The 24191-nt window shown below is 43.6% G+C and overlaps 1 protein-coding gene across 6 annotated transcripts in view; it reads right to left on the bottom strand.

Moving 5' to 3' along the window:
• TENM2 (teneurin transmembrane protein 2) overlaps nt 1–24191 on the bottom strand; it is a gene marked incomplete at both ends in the record, with an annotated part of 523490 nt that overhangs the window by 125400 nt on the left and 373899 nt on the right. For all 6 annotated transcript variants that reach the window (XM_084295547.1, XM_084295548.1, XM_084295549.1 and 3 more), the window contains one exon: nt 538–660. In XM_084295547.1, coding sequence (XP_084151673.1) covers nt 538–660 — 123 coding nt within the window. The remainder of the gene's footprint in view (nt 1–537; nt 661–24191) is intronic.

The following is a 24191-nucleotide window of genomic DNA, read 5'->3' as shown; positions in this document are numbered from 1 at the left end:
AAAATTTGTTGCCTACTTTGCTCATACTAAAATAACAGGACAGGTTATTTACTGTGGGTCAAGTTCTGCTGTCCTTGATTCCCTGATGTCCTTTCTTTACAATTACAGCTGAGAAAGAAAAAAAAAAAAATACAGAAGAGGGGTTTTGTCCTGGCTGAAGGTTCTCACCTCTCCCAGGCAGTACAAGGTACTTCTCCCACCAAGTCATGCTTTTTTTCATTCTTCGGATATCTGCAAGCTACACCTGGCAACAGGACATACCGTACCCAGTAACATGTACCTGGACTTTTGACTGAGCCCTTCTTCATTGGCGTCTTAGGGAGCGGCACCCCGTTAGCAGACGAGGCTCTCGGACTCGGGATGTTATACGCTCGTGCCCGGAGGGACAAAGAAAGAGCAGCCGTGCCGGGCAGCAAACCGCCAGCAGCGCTAAGCACGGCCGCAAAAAGTCTTCGCACACACCTCGGGGGGAGAGCGCATCCTAAAAACCGCCCGCAGGACGGAGCCGGGAGCCCGGAGCTGCCGCCGCCAGCTCACCTCTGCCTCCAGATGGCATCGTCGCTGCATCCTCCGCGCCCGGCAGGCCCGGCCTCATGCCGTTGTTGAAGGTGTGCCCGTCGGCGGGCTGGAGCTGCCAGTTGAGCCCGAGCAGGTGCATCGCTGCCGGAGACACAAAGGAGGAGCGGTGAGGGCAGGGCGCACGGACGGGGCAGGGGGCAGGGGCAGGGGCAGGGGCAGGGGCAGGGGCAGGGGGAGGCTGCGGCGGGTTCCTGCGCGCTGCGTTGGGAAACCGCCGTAGAGCTGCCGGGCCCCGAGGGATGCCAATGCCCCGGGAAAGACAATAAAAATCCAGGCACAAAAGCCAACCCCAAGCTTACAGAAATCTGTTCTGTTCCCCACCCCCCTACCCTGGTTACCAGAGCTTCCAAATCACCAAAACGCAGGAGGAAAGCTGCTCACAGCCCCAGGCACCAAGGCAGAGGTGAGCATTTTGCTCAGCCCTGGGCAGCGTGTCCCACCTCTCTGATCCGCAAGCTTGGGACATGCTCCTTGAAACAAAGCAGGCCTGCAAATACTAACCCAAGCTTAAATAACGTGTGGTAAGTTATATATTGATTGTGAAATAAGCCTCAGCCCTGCGTATACTAATGGCATGTCATTATTTCATGTTTATTACAACGTATTTAAACCAACAGATTCAATAGCTTTGGTTTTAATTTTGCAGATTATGCTTCTCTGACAAATCCAGGTCTCCACCAGTCCTTTGCCATCGCGATTGGCTCGAATCCAGTGCATGAAACTCCGAGCTGGGGGCTTCCCCTGGGCTGCACGGTGCTGCAGCCTCCCACTGCCCACCAGCAGACCCTGGGTACAGCCACGGAGCCACTCGAGATCACCGAGTGGGAGAGGGGCCCCGGCACCACCTCGGCAAGGGCATGAGTTATAGGCAGAGTGGCAGGGGCTAATTGAGTAAGTCCTGTGCATAATGCATGAGACTTGACAGGTCTGAATCACTCAGCTGGCAGATTTATGTGCATCTTCACTTTGTATAAACAAGCCACCTGAATACATCTCCATACTTTCATCATATTATCACTGTGGCATCCTCCCAGCAGAAAGGAGCGGGGAAGGGAGGCCTGGAGAGATCACAGTGCTGTTTTTATTCACTTTATGGCCATCACCAGCACTTGTTCTGCTTACACAGCCTGCCCCTACCACAGGGCATGGCATTTTCAGGGATGCAGTACAGTGGTGTTAGAGGGGCACATTGTCAGTTTTGTTATCAACAACATAATTATGGGGACCCTTAAAACTGTTCACTTCTGCAGTGTCAGATGCGCAGATCAGCAGGTATCTTGCATCTCCCTACAAGCAATTGAGGAAGAGCTGGTGTGGGCACAAACAGATTGTCAGTGGCAATGGCCAACTGATCAGACATTCAGCATCAGGGATAAGTAAAGAAAAACGTTACTGCAGGAATTGCAATTCACAATGCTCGAGACATCAGGCATTTAAGTTTACATACATACTCTTAAAAATGAAGAAAATAAAAAGAAAGTGCCCTTACCACACAATCCATCCTCCCCAACAGGAGAACTCCTTCAACACACAATCTATGCTGAGTTCAACCTCCACATTTTTGGCAGAAGCAGCTGAGACGCAAGACAGCTTTCCTAATGTCACCTGCCCTTACAGACATACCTACAGACCTAGCAGCTATCCAAGAACAGTAACTAAAATGAGGAGACAACATGTGTGAAGAGAGCAGTTGCCAGATTAAGCATTCATGCTGAATTTGCAGTATTTTTTCTATTAGGAGAATTAGGAGTATTTTTTCTATTAGGAAAGAAAATTGGAACATTAGGAGAGACATTGGAATGGGCTGCCCAAGGAAGTGGTGGAGTCACCATCCCTGGAAGTCTTTAAAAGACGTTTAGATGTAGAGCTTAGGGATATGGTTTAGTGGGGACTGTTAGCGTTAGGTCAGAGGTTGGACTCGATGATCTTGAGGTCTCTTCCAACCTAGAAATTCTGTGATTCTGTAAAATGGAAAACAAAGCATCTGACTTTCAAAAAACCAAAACCAACCAACCAACCAAAAGTATGAACCAGTAAAGAATGTTTAGCTGAGTAACTACTCCAAATTTACTTCCAGGGAATGTTTCCGAACTCTTGGAAAATAGACAAAAAGTTAAGGGATCAAATCTTTTATTCAATTACAACTTTTTTGCTTTGCCAAAACAAACATTTTAAAGGGTTTTCTGTCTAATCTCAAGCAATTAATTGTCTTTTCAGCATGGCAAAGTTCAAACAACAGGCAGGTCCCATGCTTCTGCAGGCTCTGCCTGGCGAGAGAGCGATGGCACTGGTGCAGCGGAGGCGAGGAGCGCAGCACCTGCGCACTGCAGCAGCTCCCCGCAGTGCAGGTCAGCTGGGCTACTCTCTTAAGCAACATGAATTTCAGAGCCCCCCGATGAAAACAAGTCATAGAGAAAGAGACTGTGTTTTATACTCTGAGCATGTCTATTCAAAGTTGCTTCTTTTTTTTTTTTTTTTTTTTTTTTATTGCAAGTGTAACCGTAACTGTGGGCCATTTGAAGAGATGAAGTTCTGTTGTTTCAGGTATGAACCATTCCTTACAACACAGAGATAAGGAAAACATAACCAACAGTCTGTCCAAGTGAATTATAGTTGCTAACTTATAATTACCAGGTAAATTTATACAAGGAATTAAGAAAGATCTTATTAACATGGTATTAAGACAAACTTTGATCCACCTGCTTCCAAGTATGCCACGATCTCATTAGGAACTCCGCTGCTCTGTGTCTTAATCATAGGCACATGTTAGGCAGGCGCGATTACAGCTCCTTCCTCACGGGGCAGGGATTTGCACGTCTGCTGCAGTACCCTGCAGAGCCCAAGAAACACCGAGGACCCGGCACACAGCTCACCTACCCATCACTGGAGCCACGGGCTTCTCCTAAAACAAGAGCACAGAAAGCACGCCCCAGGGGCCGGTTCATACCCCATACAGCTACCCCTGGCAGCAGCCAAGTAGCTACAGCAAGGAGCTACCTACTCTCTCCTGCTGCAGAATGGCATGAGATGGTGAATTTCTATGATTAACCTTCTGTTCTGTTAATCAAACAAAACCGCCTCCAGCAAAGGAATAAGTGGAAGCCCATTTAATTAGAAAGACTGGGATCCACTCAGAAGCCGAGTGCATGTGTATCAGAAGGAAAAAATGGGCTTGTGAATTTTGTTTCCATTTCCTATTGTGGTTTTGTATGTTTGCTTGCTGTTTCAGACTATAACTAAGTAATCTGTGATGCTGTGACTTGGCCCTCGTCCCTGGCTCTGCTCCTTGCCAGGCCCTGACCCACTTTCTGCTATGCACGCTCCCCAGCCCGGTGTGTCGGGACACTCGGCTGGGTCCACGTGGTGAGAAACACCCCGAGGTCTGGAGGGCTGACAGTCGGCGCGGCTCCCAAATGCCCAGCAGATCATCAAGATGAGCACTGAGTCTCCCAGACAGCCCACTTAAACCTACTACAGGAGCCCCATGTTTGACTTACAGATTAACCTGTCAGGGAAAAACACATCCCTCCAAATTTAAAACACAAGTGCCACTTGATGCTATGCATACTATACATTTATAAAATATATTTCAAAGAGCGCTCATGTATGTTTAGTAGGTATATATCTCTAGCTCTTTGTTTTTTCCCTCAATGTTTAAACACATGTTCCAATTTCTTACTTTGAATACCTGATTTTTAACCACAGAATTTGTCTCAGTTTATCTGGTTCATTTAACACTAACACAAGTAACTCAGGAGGTCGAATTGTGCATTTATATTCTCCAACAATGAGACAATAGCAACACGTGAAATTAAACCATTGAGATTTAAGGTAAAAAACAAAAAGAAAAAAAAAAATCAACCTCACCACAGCAACACAGGCACCTACAGTGAAAGCACCTCGAACTGGCAGCTCACCCTGCATGCCCATCGAGAACAAAAGCAGAGAACTACTTTATCACTAGAGGTGGTGGAGCTGTCAAGCACCGATCTAAGACTTACATAAGATAGAGGTTACCAGAGTGAATCACACATTATTTTAAGAAATCCCAAAAGGTACACAAATCCACAGAAAAATGTCAAAATTTGCATGAAAAACTTTCTTGAATGTTCTCTAAGACTCAGCAGTGGCTCAATTTCATCTTTTGTTCAATCTTCTCTTTCTTTCTGGCCACGCACCAATATTCACTGCAGCCAGAGGTCAGCCTGATGGGCATTCTCCAAGCTCAGAAAGCTCGCTGTTCTCCCTCCGTGCTCTCCTGACTATCCCAGACCACGTGTTGCTGAAATGAGAGACTGAGCGTCTGCCAGTAGGCAGGACACCATCAGGTTCTGCACTTGGACCTTCACTCGGTGGGACTCCTGGAGCCAGAGACTCAGGGCAGAGACCAGTGGTCACCGTGCTTCCGTTCCCCCTGCATCTTCCCAGACAAGGACCGGGAGGCAGGCACCACGGCCTTTGTTAGGAAATCCAGTATTCCCTCAGGGACTCCACAAATTGGGAAGATTACAAAAGCGGCCAGAAAGCAGAGTGTTTCCACGCATTAACTTTCCAACTTGCTGTGCTTACTGAACAGCCCTCAAGCACCTCACCCTGAACTACTGCCTTCCAAAACGAGCCCATCAACCTGTGTGGCACTCCATCAGCATACACACCTGGGCACGACATTTTGGTACCTGCAGCCTCTTCTCATGTGAGGAAGAAATTGGTCTACATCATGAGCAACGTTAGAAAATGAGCACCAAAAGCACATTTGCTTTATGTAGGTTATTCTATCAGAGGGGAGTGGAAACACTAGAAGCTTCTTTTCTCACCAGTTAGGAGATGAACAATGAGGTAACTCGTTATTCCAGTATACTTAATTAGTCTTGAGCGACATCAGTGTGATTTCCAAATCAGGCCTAATGAATCACAGACACGATGAAACAAAAGGTTCCTAATCATTCTTAGCAGCATGTAATTTTATAGTGTATATGTTTAAAGAACTATCTGCACATCCGTTTTTTATTATATTACAGTGCATTAAAATACAGATTATATAGAATAAAAATGGATGTGCAGATAGATATTTGTACACACATTATAGAGCACTAAAACCATATATGGGCCATGTAATTGCACAAAGTGAAATACACTCAGCATTTTACACTTCTTGGCACTTACAGATGGGTTACCCAGATAACTTGACAAGAATAAATGTATTCCCCAAAAAATTAATAAAATAATTAAATGTTACTGCATGCATGAGTATCTTGAGGAGTGATTGCCCTATAGGCTTACTAATCAACAAATGCAGTAAGTATCAGGCTACTGGTTCCACGAGCTGCCAAGAGAGCACAACTCCATCCTCCTCTACCCAAAGTGATCTTACAAACACCATCTCAGTAAAACCTGAAAATTTGGTGCCTCCCTCTGTGACATAAGCAGAAGGCAATGGAGCCAGACTGCTACTTCTGTGCTCTTTGCAAGGACGGTGCTTGCTGTGTTCGAGGGGAAGGCGCGGTGCCTCCCTCCGTGCCGAAACGCCAGGCGCGCTCGCTCCGCTCACCAGGGAGACGCGGCAGGTACGGCGCCATTCTGCAATCACAATGGAGAGCAAAGTTGACTTCAACAATCCTACACATAAGAAAGCAATCCTCAGGCAGAATTTCACCCTCAGCATGTAAACCCTCTTAGACAATAAATTGTTTAGGATGGGGTTTTTGCTTTATGAAGCATTTCTAGCCCCAGAAGCATTTTATAAAAATACCGTAAAGGAGTTATGAATGGGTGCATTGTTATAATCAGCAGCAAAACGGCTGCTGGGATTTATTAATTGCTTTCTTTTGAATAAATGTTATTGAAGATGAAAAAGGAAATGGAAGAAGGGCTGTAAGATGCTTGTCACTGTGTTCATAAGGAAGAAATAGGGGGACCCAAAAAACACTTTTTTTTTTTTTTTTTAAATTGGCCACACACCCCCTCCAAGCTAACTCATTTCTTTCCTCATGTATGTCAGTAAATTGAAAGGAATGAATTTTCAAAGCACAGCATGAAAGATATGCCCACAAATCCCATTAGCGGTAATATGATTTGTCTGCTTATCTGCCATGCAGTGCTTTGAAAGTTCACTCCTCTATGTCCAACTTCAGCCCTTCTGCTTGCAAACACTTGAAAAGCTTACATGCGCTTGTGATTGCTTTTGTGGGTGGTGGTGAGGAACAGGAGAGGACGAAGACCTGGCTCCCAGCTCCAAGAGTGGCGAGAGGCAAGCAGAGCTCCAGACTGCAGGACAGCACTTGTACCTTGGCTGCTTCTTAGCTGCCCGCTCACCGCTCTGACTGGGACTGAGAAAAAACTTCCTTCACACTGACTTTTCCCTTTTCAACCCTCTTTACTGAAATGTTTAGATTTTGTGCCACTTTCCAAGAGAACTTTCTTGTCACAAGAAAGATAGCAGCATTGCATGCTACCTTCAGAATCTGGAATCTCACAACACAGACCTTAAAAGAGAAGCAGGGTACAGGGCACTATTCATTTATTCTTGTGACAGGCCTTAGATCACACACAGAATCACACAGAATTTCTAGGTTGGAAGAGACCTCAAGGTCATCGAATCCAACCTCCAACCTAACGCTAACAGCCCTCCACTAAACCATATCCCTAAGCTCTACATCTAAACGTCTTTTGAAGACTTCCAGGGATGGTGACTCCACCACTTCCCTGGGCAGCCTGTTCCAATGTCTAACAACCCTTTCAGTGAAGAAATTCTTCCTAACATCTAACCTAAAACTCCCCTGGCTCAACTTAAGCCCATTCCCCCTCGTCCTGTCACCAGGCACGTGGGAGAACAGGCCAACCCCCACCTCGCTACAGCCTCCCTTGAGGTACCTATAGAGAGCGATAAGGTCACCCCTGAGCCTCCTCTTCTCCAGGCTGAACAAGCCCAGCTCCCTCAGCCGCTCCTCGTAGGACTTGTTCTCCAGGCCCCTCACCAGCTTCGTCGCCCTTCTCTGCACCCGCTCAAGCACCTCCATGTCCTTCTTGTAGCGAGGGGCCCAAAACTGAACACAGTACTCGAGGTGCGGCCTCACCAGAGCTGAGTACAGGGGGACGATCACCTCCCTCGCCCTGCTGGTCACGCTGTTCCTGATACAAGCCAGGATGCCGTTGGCCTTCTTGGCCACCTGAGCACACTGCTGGCTCATATTCAGCCGACTATCCACCATCACTCCCAGGTCCTTCTCTGCCTGGCAGCTCTCCAACCATTTCTCTCCCAGTCTGTAGCTCTGCTTGGGGTTATTGCGCCCCAGGTGCAGGACCCGGCACTTGGCCTTGTTGAACTTCATGCAGTTGACCTCAGCCCATCGGTGCAGCCGATCCAGATCCTCCTGCAGAGCTTTCCTACCCTCAAGCAGATCGACACACGCACCTAACTTGGTGTCATCTGCGAACTTACTGAGGGTGCACTCAATGCCCTCGTCCAGATCATCAATGAAGATATTAAAGAGGACCGGCCCCAGCACCGAGCCCTGGGGGACGCCGCTAGTGACTGGCCTCCAACTGGACTTGGCTCCATTCACCACGACTCTTTGGGCCCGGCTATCCAGCCAGTTTCTAACCCAGCGAAGCGTGCGCCAGTCCAAGCCAAGAGCAGACAGTTTCTTGAGGAGAATGCTGTGGGAGACGGTGTCAAAAGCCTTGCTGAAGTCAAGGTAGACCACATCCACAGCCTTTCCCTCATCTACCCAGCGCGTCACTCTGTCATAGAAGGAGATCAGGTTCGTCAGGCATGACCTGCCTTTCATAAAGCCATGCTGACTGGGCCTGATCGCCTGCTTCCCCTGCAAGTGCTGCGTGATGACTCTCAGGAGGATCTGCTCCATGAGCTTTCCTGGCACTGAGGTCAAACTGACAGGCCTGTAGTTTCCCGGGTCTGTCCTCCGGCCCTTCTTGTAGATGGGCGTCACGTTTGCTAGCCGCCAGTCGATTGGAACCTCCCCTGATAGCCAGGACTGTTGATAAATGATGGAAAGCGGCTTGGCCAGCTCTTGTGCCAGTTCCCTCAGTACCCTTGGGTGGATCCCATCCGGCCCCATCGACTTGTGCACATCTAAGTGCCGTAGCAGGTCACCAACCAGTTCTTCATGGATAATGAGGGCCACATCCTGCTCCCCATCGCCTTCCACCAGCTCAGGGTACTGAGTATCCAGAGAACATCCGGTATTGCCGCTAAAGACTGAGGCAAAGAAGGCATTGAGCACCTCCGCCTTTTCCTCATCTCTTGTAACTAAGTTTCCCCCCGCATCCAGTAAAGGATGGAGATTCTCCTTAGTCCTCCTTTTTGTGTTGATGTATTTATAGAAACGTTTTTTGTTATCTTTAACGGCAGTAGCCAGATTGAGCTCCAGATGAGCTTTGGCCTTCCTAATTTTGTCCCTGCACAGCCTCGCTACTTCTTTAAAGTCCTCCTTAGTGGCCTGCCCACTTTTCCAAAGCTTATAAACCCTCTTTTTCCTCCTAAGATCAAGCCACAATTCTCTGTTGAGCCAGGCCGGTCTTCTTCCCCGCCAGCTCGTCTTTGGGCACGTGGGGACAGACCGTTCCTGCGCCATTAAGACTTCCCTCTTGAAGAGCGCCCAGCCTTCCTGGACCCCTCTGCCCTTCAGAACCACCTCCCAAGGGACTCCACCAACCAGTGTCCTGAGCAGCTCAAAGTCAGCCCTTCGAAAGTCCAATACAGCGGTTTTACTGGTCCCCTTCCTGGCCTCGCCAAGAATAGTGAACTCCACCATTGCGTGGTCACTCTGCCCAAGACAGCTCCCGACGATCACGTCCTCCACCAGTCCTTCTCTGTTTGTGAAGAGAAGGTCTAGCGGGGCACCACCCCTGGTAGGTTCACTAACCAGCTGCGTCAGGAAGCTATCTTCCACGCTCTCCAGAAACCTCCTAGACTGCTTTCTCAGGGCTGTGTTGTGCTTCCAGGATATGTCAGGGAAGTTGAAGTCCCCCACGAGTACAAGAGCTGATGATTTAGCAACCTCTGTCAGCTGCCTGTAGAATTCCTCATCCGTCTCCTCATCCTGGTTCGGCGGTCTATAGCAGACCCCGACCAGGACACTAGCCTTGTTGTCCCTGCCGATCCTAACCCAAAGGGACTCGACCTTGTCATTCCCAACCTCGAGTTCTACAACCTCGAAAGACTCTCTAATATAGAGAGCCACACCACCACCCCTTCTATGCTGCCTGTCCCTTCTATAGAGCTTATAGCCAGGCATTGCAGCACTCCAGTCATGAGACTGGTCCCACCACGTCTCCGTGATGGCAACCAAGTCGTAGCCTGCCTGCCGCACGATGGCTTCCAGCTCCTCCTGTTTGTTACCCATGCTGCGTGCATTGGTGTAGATGCACTTCAGCTGGGCCATAGCCTTATCCTCCAGCCTAGCCATTGTTCCCCCTGGCACAGCCCCAACAATCCTAGCCTCAGCCCCATCCCCCTTCCTACCTAGTTTAAAGCCCTCTCAATGAGCCCTGCCAGTTCCTGGCCCAGGATCCTTTTTCCCCTAAAAGATAGGGACCCGTCTGCGGCCATCAGGCCAGGTGCTGAGTAAAGTGCCCCGTGATCAAAAAACCCAAGATTTCTGCGTTGGCACCAGTCCCGGAGCCACGTGTTTAACAGGTGAGCTTTCCGTGTCCTCTCTGAACCCCTCCCTGCCACCATAGGGATGGACGAAAACACCACCTGCACTCCCGCTCCATCCACTAACCGACCCAGTCCCCTAAAGTCCCTTTTGATAGCCTTGAGGCTTCTCTCTTCGATGTTATCACTGCCCGCCTGGACTATCAAAAGGGGGTAATAGTCAGAGGGGCGTACCAGGTTAGGAAGCTTCCTGGCAACGTCAAGATTGTAAAGAGCACAACGTCAAGATTGTAAAGAGCACAGAAAACTGGCACAAGATTAATCAGTTCCCAAGACTGTATAAAATGAACTTGCATCTTACGGCAATTTTAAGAGCCGAGGCTGAAATCTTTTTGGTCTTGCATCTGATCTAGATGCTTGTAACTAGTAAGAGGAGCGTTTATTTTTGTTTACCTAATATAGCATCTTTCAGCCCGGAAGGTCCCAGCTCACATTACAGAATATCCACTTCACCAGCATTGCCAAAACACTGCCACTGTTAAAAAGGGCTTAAAATAACAGGAAGGGGTGCTCGTGACAAAAAACACAATGGAAACCCTCATTTTTCAGAGCAATTGTGAACATTTAATGTTGTTACAAACCAAATTGAATCCAATTCTAATTTCACACCTAAAAGACGCTGCTATCATGAATAAGGTACTCAGCTCATCTCTATTCTTCTTCCAAGAGAAGGAAGAACCTGGCTGAGAATCGAAACTGCCATTTCAAGGAACACAGACCTACATATACTCTCTCAAATCACTGATGCACGCACTTACAAGAATTATAATATACATCTTGAATAACTGCTTTACCTTTAATACTAACCGTAACCGCAAGGCATATCATGTCAAACATTTATTAGACTACTTTCATCTTTCAAAACTGCAACCACCCTAATCTCTACAAACATGTTGAACAAGGCTCTCATAATCAAACTTGTCCAAAGCACTCAGACCTTGACTCAACCTCTGATTGTTATCTGTATTGATAAGAAAATAGTATTTAAGTTTATTATTCTTTTGCATGCATTAAATGAACTTGAAACGTGTAATTATGAGCAGCCAGATTTCTGTCCTTAGTACAAATACCACATCCCATCACAGACTATATTCTTCCCTCAATAGAAATAATACAGAACAGACTGTTTACATGACTGTAAAACATGGCATGAATGATAAAACTTAAGGTTTTAGTCTCTACACAAAATAATTCTTGGATTTAGAAGTTTATTACAAAGAAGAAAAAAATCAGAAGACAGAAAGCAAACATGATTTCTTTCCCCAAAGCTTCTCACTCATTTTCAACATTATAAACTGTTTACACTTTCATGATATGATTCAAAAGGAATATATAAACATTGCCCAACTTGTATCTTGATATTAAGATAAAGGTTACAGATTATATTTAGCATCTAGGCAGAATTAGACTTTGTATGTGCCTTGCAAAGCTGACATTATTACGGTATTCTGAATTACAAGTCCTACTGATTCAGAATAGAATCATGTATGAAAATTAAATATACAGTATTTATCATATGTCTTATACAACCAGATGGGCTTTAACTACTATTCCTTTATTTATTTATTTATTTATTTTAAATCTAGAAACTTTTTAAAAAGAAGCAATTTGAAAATCGAATTTTAGTTAGAGCAGCCTCTGGACTCTCCTCAAAGGGGCACCCCTACAGCCCCCCCACCTCCGCTACCACAACCTCGCCATGGAAGCCCAGAACAATTTTTGAGAAAGCTTGTTTTCCATTCCCCTTATGTGACTTCTATTAACCGTTTCCCATAATAGGTTTACTATAACTGAGATTATATTGTGTTTTTAATCTTACACCTGTCTTATTCTTAGCAGATTTCCACACATGAGGCCTGCTTACTTCTCCTTCGCAGCACCCAGCAATGCAGGACTGGCTGCCTGCCCTCCCACACCCATGCCTTCTCAGCTGCAATCTGGAAGTCTAGAGCAGGCAAGAAAATGCAAGCTGCAAATGAGGACATGACTGTAGAGAGATCATAGCAATATGGAAGTACATTAAAAAAAAAGGAAAGAAAAAAAAAAAAAAGAAATCAATGACAAATTTATATGGTGCTGGGATTTTAGTTTTAGATCACTTTGAGCTGCAGCAATATACATTTTACAATCACCGTGTGGGTGAGTGTTAATACAGGATTAGCTGCTGCATCACCGAAACATCCCATTTCACAATTTCAGGGGCCAATACAGCACCGAGGAGAAGCTTGCGTATCCATTTCAGTCCAGAGAAACAAACACGAGAGGGCAACAGTCCACATCGGTCCATGTCAAGCACCGTGCATAATGGCAGATAATTAAAGGTAATTTGGCCACCTAAGCTCTGATTCATCCAGGGAACACCCTAATATATGTTTATATACTTAATTACATATTAGTGATTTTTACTACTTTTATCTTTTACACGTGAAATTGAATTTATGAATTTTTAAGAGACTAGCTCAATTTGATCCTCTTCTCGATACAACAAAATCCACAGAGGAGACGATAAAAATCTCTGTTACAGATGGAGCTGCTGTCCACAACAGCAAAATGGAGCCAGCTTATTGTGCAGAGCATCCGATACATGATCATCTTAATGAAGCTTTGCGCCTTGCATACAAAGAGGCGAAGAAGCCAGTTCCACAGCCCGAGGTCAGCAATGCAGAAGGCTCATCGCCAGCCAGTTTAGAGCTGTTTAAAATCAAGGCCCATTGTAATCAAGGTCAAAACTGTCACTGACTTCAGGCGAGGGAGCTTTACTTCAAAACTCTTCTGTTTAAGTATCTCAGACTGCAAATATCGTAACCATGGCTGAAAAAATGGCATTTTCTACAGGCAACAGCAACATAGCCCATAAAAAGCTTTACCCTCCAAAGTCAACAGCTTAAAGTGCATGGTGAATTGGAAACAAGAGGTAAGGTGTTAGCAAATGCACCCGCTGTATACAATTAATGAATCAGAGAATAAAATATGAGCTAGATTAAACACCCGCAAAGACATCTGACCCCAATGATAAACTCAATTACATATACTTTATAAGGCATAACTGAATTATGTTAAATGAGTAATAAAATAAATTTTAATCTAAGTGACAATATTACTTAACAGTACCAATTAAGTAACCAGGGCTTATCCTTCAAAAACAAGCTTACTTCTGATGCAAAGGGCAAAATGCAGTATGTAGTAGCTAGAACTACCCATTAGCAATTAGCAGCTAGCAAGCAAGTTCTATTTTTCGTTTGGTCTGTAACACCGGGATGGCCAGCAGCCAAACCAGGATTACCTATCTTTTTTCCTTGACTGAAGGAACAGTAAATTATATATTAAATCAAGCAAGCAAACAAACAAAAACAAACCACCACCCTATCTTCAAAATCCATCTAGCACTTCAACCATACTTTTCACTGTTAAATTTATTTTCCTTTTATTTTTCAGAATTTCCTTCATCTCAGAAGCAGGTATCAAAGCTGCTCCTCAATGATTTATACAAAAAATGACAAGAAACTCCACCGTGTCACTGTACCTGACAAGTTTTTGCAGCCTATTTACTTTCTTTCACAATATTTCTAATATTTAAGTACCCAGAAAGTGCTACAGCAGAGATTTTTTTCCTATTAGTTTCAATTTTAGGAAGATGCATTTGATTTTATGGTCTAATAGAGAAGATCCGCTTCTGTCTACTGCAAGTGGCTATCCATACTAATTAGTGAGAAATCAAATACACATGACCTTTATTTTGTAAGGATATGAACAGAAATTAAAATCAGGACACTACCAAACTTGTCCACAAATCTCTACAAATCTCACCTTCTAGAACAGCTTTAAAGAAATCTGTGGTAACACGGAGTTATTTCACCAATTTTCAATTTAAGTGTGATTTTGACATTTTACTGACTGCATTCTTTTAAAAATAAACAATGGTATTATATGAGTGTCATGTAAATGCAACTCAGGGTTGTCATCGGTTCATAAAATTATTTCAGAAAAACTGTTGACATCCTATGTTTTTTGCAGCATTTACATAAACTGCAGCTCTCAATCCATTCTTGAAAAGTAAGTATTTTAGCATTTGCATTCAAGTCCTCAGAGGTAAATTTTCCATTCATACACAGGGATTAACAGATTTCCATCCCTACACTGCATTACAGAATTTTATGCAAAAGCAGCTCGCCTTTGTAGAGGACCACAGGCCTCTGGGATGAAACAGTCTCTGGAGTACCGCATTGTTAGCGCTCAGGTTACAGAAAGCACCATGAAAAAACAGCTTTCACACTGCGCTTTCTGAAACGCGGTATTACCCGGTGCAGTAAGTAATGAAGCCGAAATGATCAGATATTGTTGGGAACAATACCGCCGGCTGCACCGTACCGGTGAGGTCCGGGAAGGAACGCATTATGTTCTGCTGCATATTTCTGAGCCAGACCTACGAGGTTCTTTGAACCTTTACTAAACCAATTTTGTATTTGAAATATTTTCAGAACTTATCTCCCCCATTTTAGCACGGCAGACACAACACACTTGCTCGCTCCCGTCGGGAACAATGGGAGGGACTGAAAGAGCAGCAGCCAGGCACTCTCATTGAAAAAAACAGAGGATGCTGCAATAATTGTCCTGAGAGGCTAGAAAGGAAACAAGACTCTATGCTGACAGCTTAGCTCAGCGTGAACTCTCATTTTTCACATGGAGCTAATTAAAACCCAAAATTAGTTAAATATGGAAATGACACTTGCAAGCACTTTAGCTGAATTCTGGCAAAATCCCTCTAGAGTGCTGCGACACTACCTGCTGCTTCAAAACTCCCCAACTGAATTTCACAGTTAAAAGGCTGAGCAAAGGGAAAGTTATTACAGAGATTTCCAATTCAAAATGTGTCTGTAAAATTCCAAATTAAATTTCATGGTAGCCCTTTCAGTAACTAGGGATGTACTGTGCAGTCCAACGATACGGTGCTCAAGTAACGTCCCTGCATGCATTCTCTGATTATCTCACCTTTAGGCACTGTGCTGGTTGTGCCAGAACCGTGGAGCTCACAAGGACACCGGCACTACAATGCTACAGAGATAAGGCATGTACTGCTACACTGGTAGTTATTTGGAAAGCACGGACGCACAGCGCATAAAGGAATTGCTTTCACAGTTTAACAGCAGAAATCTCAGAAAACCAGAACCCAACAACCAAAATATTTTATGCCTCACGATTTTAATTTAAATTTGTGAGTGCTAAACAGATATGCAGAGAAGGGTCTATAGTGCAATAAATTACCCTGCATATATATATCAATGCTTTACAGGCAAGGTAATAATAAAAAGCATTTCTGCATATTTAAATGGGCATAAAGAACCAAGGGACTGGATATGCATAAAAGGTATGATGACTGACATTAGCTTTTTGACTAAAGCACCATGTGAATTCCATTTGAGTGCACGTGACTTGCCTAGCATGCATAAAAGCAAGGGTATTTGCCCAAGGGCAAATATGATTTCTGAATGCAATTTAACAAAACCCGCCCACGGAGCAGATCATTTTGGATCCATACCAAGGCATTGGGGATAGCCAATCACTTTGAAAACAACTGGAGCATTTTGATTTTATTGTTTTTCCTACATTCCATCCCTTTACCCTTGAGGCAATCCCCTCCCACTGGCCTGCAGCCACTGTTGCACCAACAAATTTCTGTCTCGGGAAGCCAGCAAAAGATGCCACGTAGCATGAAAGCCACTGTTACTCCCAAGTCTCCTGGCAGGGGGTATCGCTGCACCCAGCCTGCCAAAACCTCTTCCCTGGCAGCTAGCTGTATAATCTGCGTATCACACCCAGGCTTTGCTAGTCCAGGGCCTTGAAACCATCTCAGCTTACCCAGCTGGAGGGGATCTGCTGCAGCTGCACCATCAGACCCTCTTATTTTATTGAATTTTGAATATGCCGTTTCAAAGCAATTCAAATGAATTCGCCCAAGGCCTCAGAACAGTGAAACTACCGATACCATCTGCAGCAGGCTTCCTAAATTTGAAGCATTTAAAAGCAGGTGACAGAATAGGAGCTTTCAATGTAAGCACTGACACTTCTGAAAAGCCTGCTAAACAAACTTGGTTATGCCCCATTCTGGCGAGGAGGTAACTGCGTGGCTGCCAGCCCAGTTCTCACAATAGCACCGGCAATAATGGGAAGTTCCATTCTAAATTATTTTTTAATCACGTGTATTTTTCCAAGTTAAAAGGGAGCATTTATTTGATCACCGAGTTTCCTCTATTTTAGAGCATCTACAGGAGTGAAGATAAAGAGCAGAATACGATGAACGTGAGCTGTTAACAAGCAGATGAATTAAGAAATCCAGAAACCAAAACCTAGCAGGTTGAAGCCTCCTTCAAGTCGGTGAAATTCCCAAGAGGTCATTAAAACACAGGTTGCCCCAAAGGAGAACATCTCAAGGCATGCCTGCTTATAACACCCTTCCCCTTCAAGTGGTATTTTAAATAATATCCATTTCTTAATCATATTCGATATCTTTAACATCCCAGCAGATACCGAAATGTATGTATACACAACATCATCTTAGTCCTGCAGGGATGCAAGGACTACAGTAAGACTGCAAGAATACAGTAAAGAGCTATCGCGTCGTGACCCTGGTTTAGAATTCTGCTTCTACAAACCAGCAGAACCACAAATAGCCAGAAAGGACAGAATACAAACAAAACAAAACAAAAAACTTGGTGCCCAGGGACACACAACACATGTAGCTACACTGCGTCTCCTATGGATTCTGCACTGCCAGCATAACCCTGACCTGCCAGCTAGGAAACCGCTAATGTTTCCCCATTCATAACGCCACACAATTCCTTATCCAGCAAGCGGAGGCAGAAGGTGAAATTCCCCACGCCCACAGCCCAATTAGGATGGCCTGACTGACAGGTACAAGCTTACAGACTCCTGGGACATACACCTGGCCGGCTGTCAGACCAGGAGCCGCAGCCCCTGCCAGAGGAAGCAGAGCGTGGCAGCCAAGTCCCTCGCAGCAGCCGTGTCGGGGTGGCTGCGCTCCCAGCCGGGTGCCTCGCACTGCTCCGAGCCGAGTCTGAGCGCTGGACAAAGGTTTCTGTTGTTTGGGTGCCAGTGTCTGCAGGCACAGCTCTGCCTGGGGTAATGATACGGCAGGTAAGTAGCAGCTACTGCTCATCTCGGGGGTTTAACAGCACCCATATTAGTTGTAAGGGTGACTAGTATATTTGGGATCAGTGTTCTTAGCAGGAGAAATTATTTTGATCATTTCTTCCCCCCTCATCCTACCTGAACACACTTATGGGAAAATACAGCTGGGTGAGGGGAGGTAGACGCTGCAAGGAGGAAGCTGGGGAAGAGAACTGCCAGACACAGCCAGGCAGCTTACTCTATCTGTTCAGCAAGCACAAAGTCAGTGCCTTATGCCTTTTAAAAAATCCCTAAAGAACTTACTAGAAAGAACAACATATATTCCAATCAACTCGTGAATGTACAGAAGTGCCATACTTCAAATCTGCAATGAACATTCACTCCCCAAAGTGCTTTATGCTATTCTCAGCATGTGACACAAATGTGGCTAAACACCCCTGGGACAAAACCCAAGGCATGCTTACAAAGGAGACATCCATGCAGACAACTGCTTTTGTCACTAACTCTTCTAGGAAAGAATTTACTCAAGAAAAAATGAGTAGTGACTTAAAGGTGAGAAATTAAGACTGAGGATGTTCATCTTCAGGCACTTAATGGAATGTAATCATTCTTCTGTTCTTTTCCCTCCTCTTCCACTCAGAAAAAAATCCAATAAAGTTTAAAAACTTGCATCAAAGGAAAAAAAAAAAGGGGGGGAGGGAGGGCTGCAGCCTCCCTTTGCAGAGGGAGAAGAGAGGAAGGAGCAAAGGGGACTGACAGAAATACATTATTATTTCCATAACCAATAGACCTTCTGCACTACAAGCGGTGTCAGCCTGGGAATTGTGTGCACCAAGCAGTCCTGCTAGAGCCATCTTTGCCCTTGTAGGAACTATTTCAGTCTTCATGCAGCACATGCAACAAAGCAATGTCATCCCAGTGACATAAAAAAGCCTTCACATGCAGAAAGCAAAGGAGCAGAGATTATTCCCAAAGCCAGGGCCAATAAAAGGCTACAGGTTCCCAGAGGTTGCTGAGCCAGGTACCCCTGAGAGTTCACAACCTCGTTCTTGGAGCCACGGGCAAGAATAAGACTCCTAAGATCATCCAGCTTTGGTCTGAACTGCTACCTCATACTGAATTTCTTTGTAAACCAAGCCCAACATCAGCCCAGAAGGGGCAGAAAGTCACTGTCTGGTCCTCAGTGGGAGCTGCACAGTTCTTGCCCTGTTAAGTGATTCTGGCCTTCTAAATAGTCTAGGCCATTACACAAATTCTTTGAGTTGTAAAACTTGAGTCAAGGTCATTTGCAAATGCAAACCTTGAGTTCAATTATGTTTTACCAGTGGATGACACAATTACAAGTAAAAAAAAATACTCTTTATAACTCAACAGTCTTTTCCCCTTGGTTATCAATTTTTAAATACAGGGCAAGAAAAAAGTATGCTTTTGAGAAAATTCTGAGCACATAAATGTTTCAGATCAATTCTACTGTACAGACCAAAAAATGTTTCTTTTAATAGTGCAATTTGATGTAATTGGTCTTTTGATTTTTCTTAAGGTACAGGAAATGCCAAACAGAAAAGTGCACATATTTCATTTCAAGATAAAGAGCCAAATTCATCTCGTTCGTGTAAGCCAATTATTTTCGATGTAGTGATATCAATGTGAAAAAGGAATAATGCAATCACAAATCAAGTTCATACAATTCTTTATGACAATCCATCTTCAGCAAATCCTCAGATATAACATAGTGAACCACATGTAATATTTTATAGAACGTATTCAACAAAATATATTAAGTAAACTTACTCTCCTGCCTGTATCTTAGCAACTTAGCAACCCTTAAAATATCAGAACATAGGGAAAAAGCCTATAAAACCTTATGCACAATGGGAGGTTTGAATTTTTAGAATAGCTGTACCAGTATTGATAGCCGTAATTGTGGGAATAAATTTTGCAAAATAGGGCCATGCTGCATACATCTCACCTGTAGCTGCAACCAGTCCTTTAGGTGTTTTCTAATTAGCTGTATAATTTTCTAGAATATTCACTAGGTCTGTCATGTAAATTCAATGACAAGGATATTATGGTTTCATTACAGAAGTTATTGAAACAAAAGTAACCCTGAATAATTTAAGTGTTCCGAGACCAGTGTTCCCGTGTGTCAAAGTGTCAGTAGCAGCACCCAACATGACTGGGAGGGAACAACGTACCCCACGGCCCTGCATCCTGGGCCTGACATCCCTCACTGCACCGCTTTTATTCTCTGTGACCAAGTAGCGTCAGTGAAGTCCACAAACGCACTACTGCTCAACATGAATCAACTGGAAGAAAACCAAGAACAATGTAGGCTAACTGGAGCTCAGTAACTGCATGCAGGGGAATGACATTTATTGCCTCAGGGAAAAATGCAGTGGGATTGTATGAAAGCCTTGGGACCTTGCCCACACCAGCTTTAGTTGTGTCTAGATAAGATGGCAGTAAGTTCTTAGTATTTGCAAGGAAAACTGATGTATACTAGTGTGACCCCTGCAGCTTTCCTGTGTAAAAACCAAGAAACAACTTTTCCTCTCTGCTTAGGATGTGTCCTGTCAGCTATGTGACCTGTGGGGTACCTCTGGGCCAACAGGACTGTGTCTGGCAGTGAGACCAAAGGAAGAAATTGGGGGATAAACCAGGCAGTCTTAATTCAGGATCATTCCCTCTGTAGCTTTTCATCAGCACCTTCTGCATAACCTGGAGTTAATTTAAAGCATTGAACCCTGAGCTCCGGATTTTGAATATAAAAATTGTCCAGGAAAGCCTGGCTGGCTCTTTACCCAGTGACAAACAGGGCAAGATGCTCTCTGCTGGACTTTCTGGGGCTGTTCATCAGTTGTGGGCAAAATAAATGTATTGTGAGCAGGGAACTGATGTGAATTCACTTCCTTCCAGCACCGGGGTGCTGCCAGCCACCCTGCCGCACTGCACACCTCGGCTGGGCCCAGCGCCAGGCCCCGCCACATGGCCCAACGGAGCCAGCCTGAGGATTTGTCAGAAATACTGTCATAGGCAGAAAAGTAAAGAAGAAAAGAGTTAAAAAAAAAAAAAAAAAAAAAAAAAAAAGGAAAAAAAAAAGCTAAAACTACAACCTGAGCAGTTCCCAGTCAGACACAGCATCATCACTCAGGTGTACCTAAGGCACTGACGTTACGGGGACTGAGTTGACAAAAAAGTCCGAAGACAGAGCCTAATGGCTGGTTTTCGTCCCTTCCTTCCCCCAAGAAAGACAAAGATGAGTTTCTTGTTTCTAGAACTGTGTTCTGATAGCAGCCTTCGTGTGGGCTGGAGATTTGGTGGTTGCCTACTGATAAGGTGGGAGTGAGAGAGATTTCCATCTTCATCATCTACCTTGTAAATTAATTGCCTTTTTTTTTTATTATTATTATTATTATTATCTCCCCTTTGGGAAGGTTTCTATACAATTAGGTAAATGATGTGTTCCTTCATTCACAGGTTTTGGCGTCCAGCTGACATAAGATACTTGCTGTGACAAAAAATGACAAAAGACGTAGGGCCCAGGAAGAGGAGGCCAGGACAGGAGGAAGGGAGGAAGAAAGGCTCGGGAGTTGTGTGAGCGCTGCAGACATTGAGGAGGTGGCACACGAATGCTGTGGACTGAAGGCATACTGAATTTGTTAGTAGCATGGTACGATGCATACCAGGACTGTGGTGCCAGACTACAAGCACTTGATGAGCAATCTTGAAAGCAGTAAAGACGAACCCAGCTGTTTCAATTCATGCACACCAACAAGAGATCTTGTACATTTCTATACTAATTATGCAGATAACCAACACAAAGCTATCCAGAGAAAGTGAAAAAAAAATCTGAGGAGTAAAACTTTAATGGTCAAGGGGGAAAAAAAAATCAATCTAGTTTTATAAATCTGTATGGTGGAAACACAAGTGACTTCATGCAGCTTTGCAACACCACTCCCAATTAATCTATATCAGGTTGTATGGACGGCATCACGATCTCGCTGTCAAGATCCAGTTATTGACTGTCTTTTCAAAAAAAATAAATTTTAAATTTTAAAGTAACTTGAGAATGGTAGCAAACGGAGTTGTCAACAGTAAAAAGAAAAAGGTATTGTTAATATTCACTTATCCTTGTATTTTATCTTTCTTGTCTAAAGTCTTCTATTTTTTTCAGTAGTAATTTACAAATTATTTCCCTTGGAATCAGGCGCAAGATTCCTGCAGATTCTTAAATGAGAAAACACATTTCCACTGCTAACAGTAACACATACAAAACAGAATAGTTCTACACGTGATAGCACTGAAAGGTGTGAAGTATCAGCTTTAGAAAATGGATGAGTAAACCTGAGGTGGGAAAGGACAGATTGCTGTGAAAGCAGACTACTTTTGAAAGCTTCACTGGTGTTTAGGATCTTCTCCTTCCAAAAGAAAATCAATCCAAATACAGCAGTAACACACTGCTCTTTTCCTTTGTTCCATAAAATTATTTTCATCAAGCTTTACTGGAAATTGAATAAAACTTGTTTTCTTTCCCTCAGAAAAGAGCACTAGTATAAAATAATTATTATCACTATAGTTTCCATCACATTAGACTGTACTTGAACTAATTTTATTGTTTAAAGGAACATCCTGCTAATAGCAGAGACTAGACTGATAGCCCAGAACCTAATATTTGCCATTTACTCTCACCATAGGAGCAGCACTGAAAGATTTCCCAAGTGGTCCAGCTTTACTCCTGCTCTGAAGGAACAGCTCTTTATCAGTGTCTATTCTGGAAATGTACTCTAAACGTGATGTGAACATTTAGGATTCTTTGGAAAGGAAGTGTACTGAATTTTGTGTTATTCCAGCACTTGGTGAAGAGCTAGTTAGTTACATTACCCGCAGACACAAATGTTAACACACACAGATCTCTCCTCCCAAACCGCCTAAAAAAAGGCATGAATTGTCTATCATACTTTACTGACAAGCACCATGCTTTCTTCCTGAAACCTGTTGCTATTCCTTTTGTTCTAGTTATTACAGTCTATTTAAATACCATAGAGCCCAATACTACTCTAAAAAAGGACACTCAAAACCGGCAGCCCCAAGATCCTTTTTTCACAGCAGTGCAAAATACATGCATTACTGAAACTCAATGTAGTCATCTGGGATGTAGGAATAACAACATTTACTTTCCCCACAGTAAAGTAAGTGCTTAGAAGCTAAATTACAATTAAATACCAGTGGTCTGCATTCTATAAAACAGTGAATCATAGCCTTAACTTGAATCACTTAAAAAAAAAAAAAAAAATCTCTCTGAATTTGTATATGCCAGGAATTTATGGAGCCAGGAATAAAACTTTTGTCTTTCAATTTCTCTTTTTGATTCTTTCAACTAGCATTATTTACCAAAAGGTAATTTAGCCTATTTAAAGTAAAATCAAGTTCTTTTTTTTTTTTTTTTTTTGGCTCCTCTGCACTAGAATTAATCAGAAGCAGCATGATTCCATGTTTAATTTCAATCACAGCAGCTATCGCTTTGCAAATAAATAAAACTTACAAATTTCTTATTGTTCCTAAATAAGATGCTCACTTTTTCTTAAGGAAAATAAAATTTAGAATAATGGTGGTTACATGAACTTTTGTTTGATTATGAGAGTACCACAGAATATGTTTTCCCTTAAAATCCAAGTGTGTAATTAAAACTGCATTTTGTTGGAAGACACCAGCAATATCTGGGTCAGCTAGATGTCCAGACAGTCAAGTATTAAATTGCCAATATGGAAAAACAATTAGAAAAAATAAAGAAAAAGAGACGATTAAAAGAGATCTACCAACCCCAACATAAACTACAGAGCTAAAATTATAAAATGCTATGAGATCATATGTAGAATTCCTTTTGTAGATTTGGAACTTAGTTTATTTCAGTTTAAGTAAAGAAAAAGCTGGTTATAGATTTTCTAGCTACATTTACTAAAGCAATAGCAGAATTTAGCCCCATCTGTTGCTCCTTGGCTAGGACACTGGTACTATTTGTTTTCCTAGCATGGCATCCCACCCACTTTTTGACTTGCAAGCTCATACAACAGATTGATGGTGCCAGAGAGACCCCATGAAGTGGTGTGTGCTCCACTGCCAAGGGCAGGGAAGAAATGGATCGTCAAATCCAGGTGAACTAATTTTAAGAGTAGAGGAGGTGAAAAATCTGTGTTGCCTCCTCCCCTCACCACATGCTTGCAGAAGATTGAATCCAACCTTCAACCAGCAAAACAAAATTTTGCTTTAAAGCTTTAGAAGTGCTTAGGGTATCTGAGTATTTCCAGCAGTTTTTCCCCATAACTCATCAGCAAAACGCTGCTCTACCCAAAGTAGCCGAAATGTGACATGTCCTACCTTAGGCCTAGGCTCGTACACAGACAGCCTTGAAGCTGTTATTCAGGAACTGGGAAATGTTCCATTCCCGAAATCAAGGACACCGGCTTCCAAACTGCATGTTTTCAAATACATACAGAGTCACAGCAAAGCAAATTCCCGTTTCAATTCTATTTCAATTTACCTGTCGTGTATCTCCTATTCCAGGAGTTTCAAGCAAATGTCAAGCAAATTGCGCTGTGTTTAAAAGCTTTTTCCTGTTCTGGCTGTTTACAGTTTTCTTCTGGTAAATATGGGAGGAAAAGATGAGTGATTTATGAATGCTCACTTTAAAAAGTCAAACAACATATTAAAGCAATACTTCATAGCACAGTGAAATAGAGTTAAGCAGATGGTTTTCACAGTGGTTTTAGAGAAACAACATGCAGAGAGT

The sequence above is a fragment of the Netta rufina genome (assembly GCF_964035555.1).
Source record: "Netta rufina genome assembly, chromosome: 14".
Lineage (NCBI taxonomy): Eukaryota > Metazoa > Chordata > Aves > Anseriformes > Anatidae > Netta > Netta rufina.
Note: the sequence above shows the minus strand (reverse complement) of the source record. Positions and strands in the feature narration are given on the sequence as shown.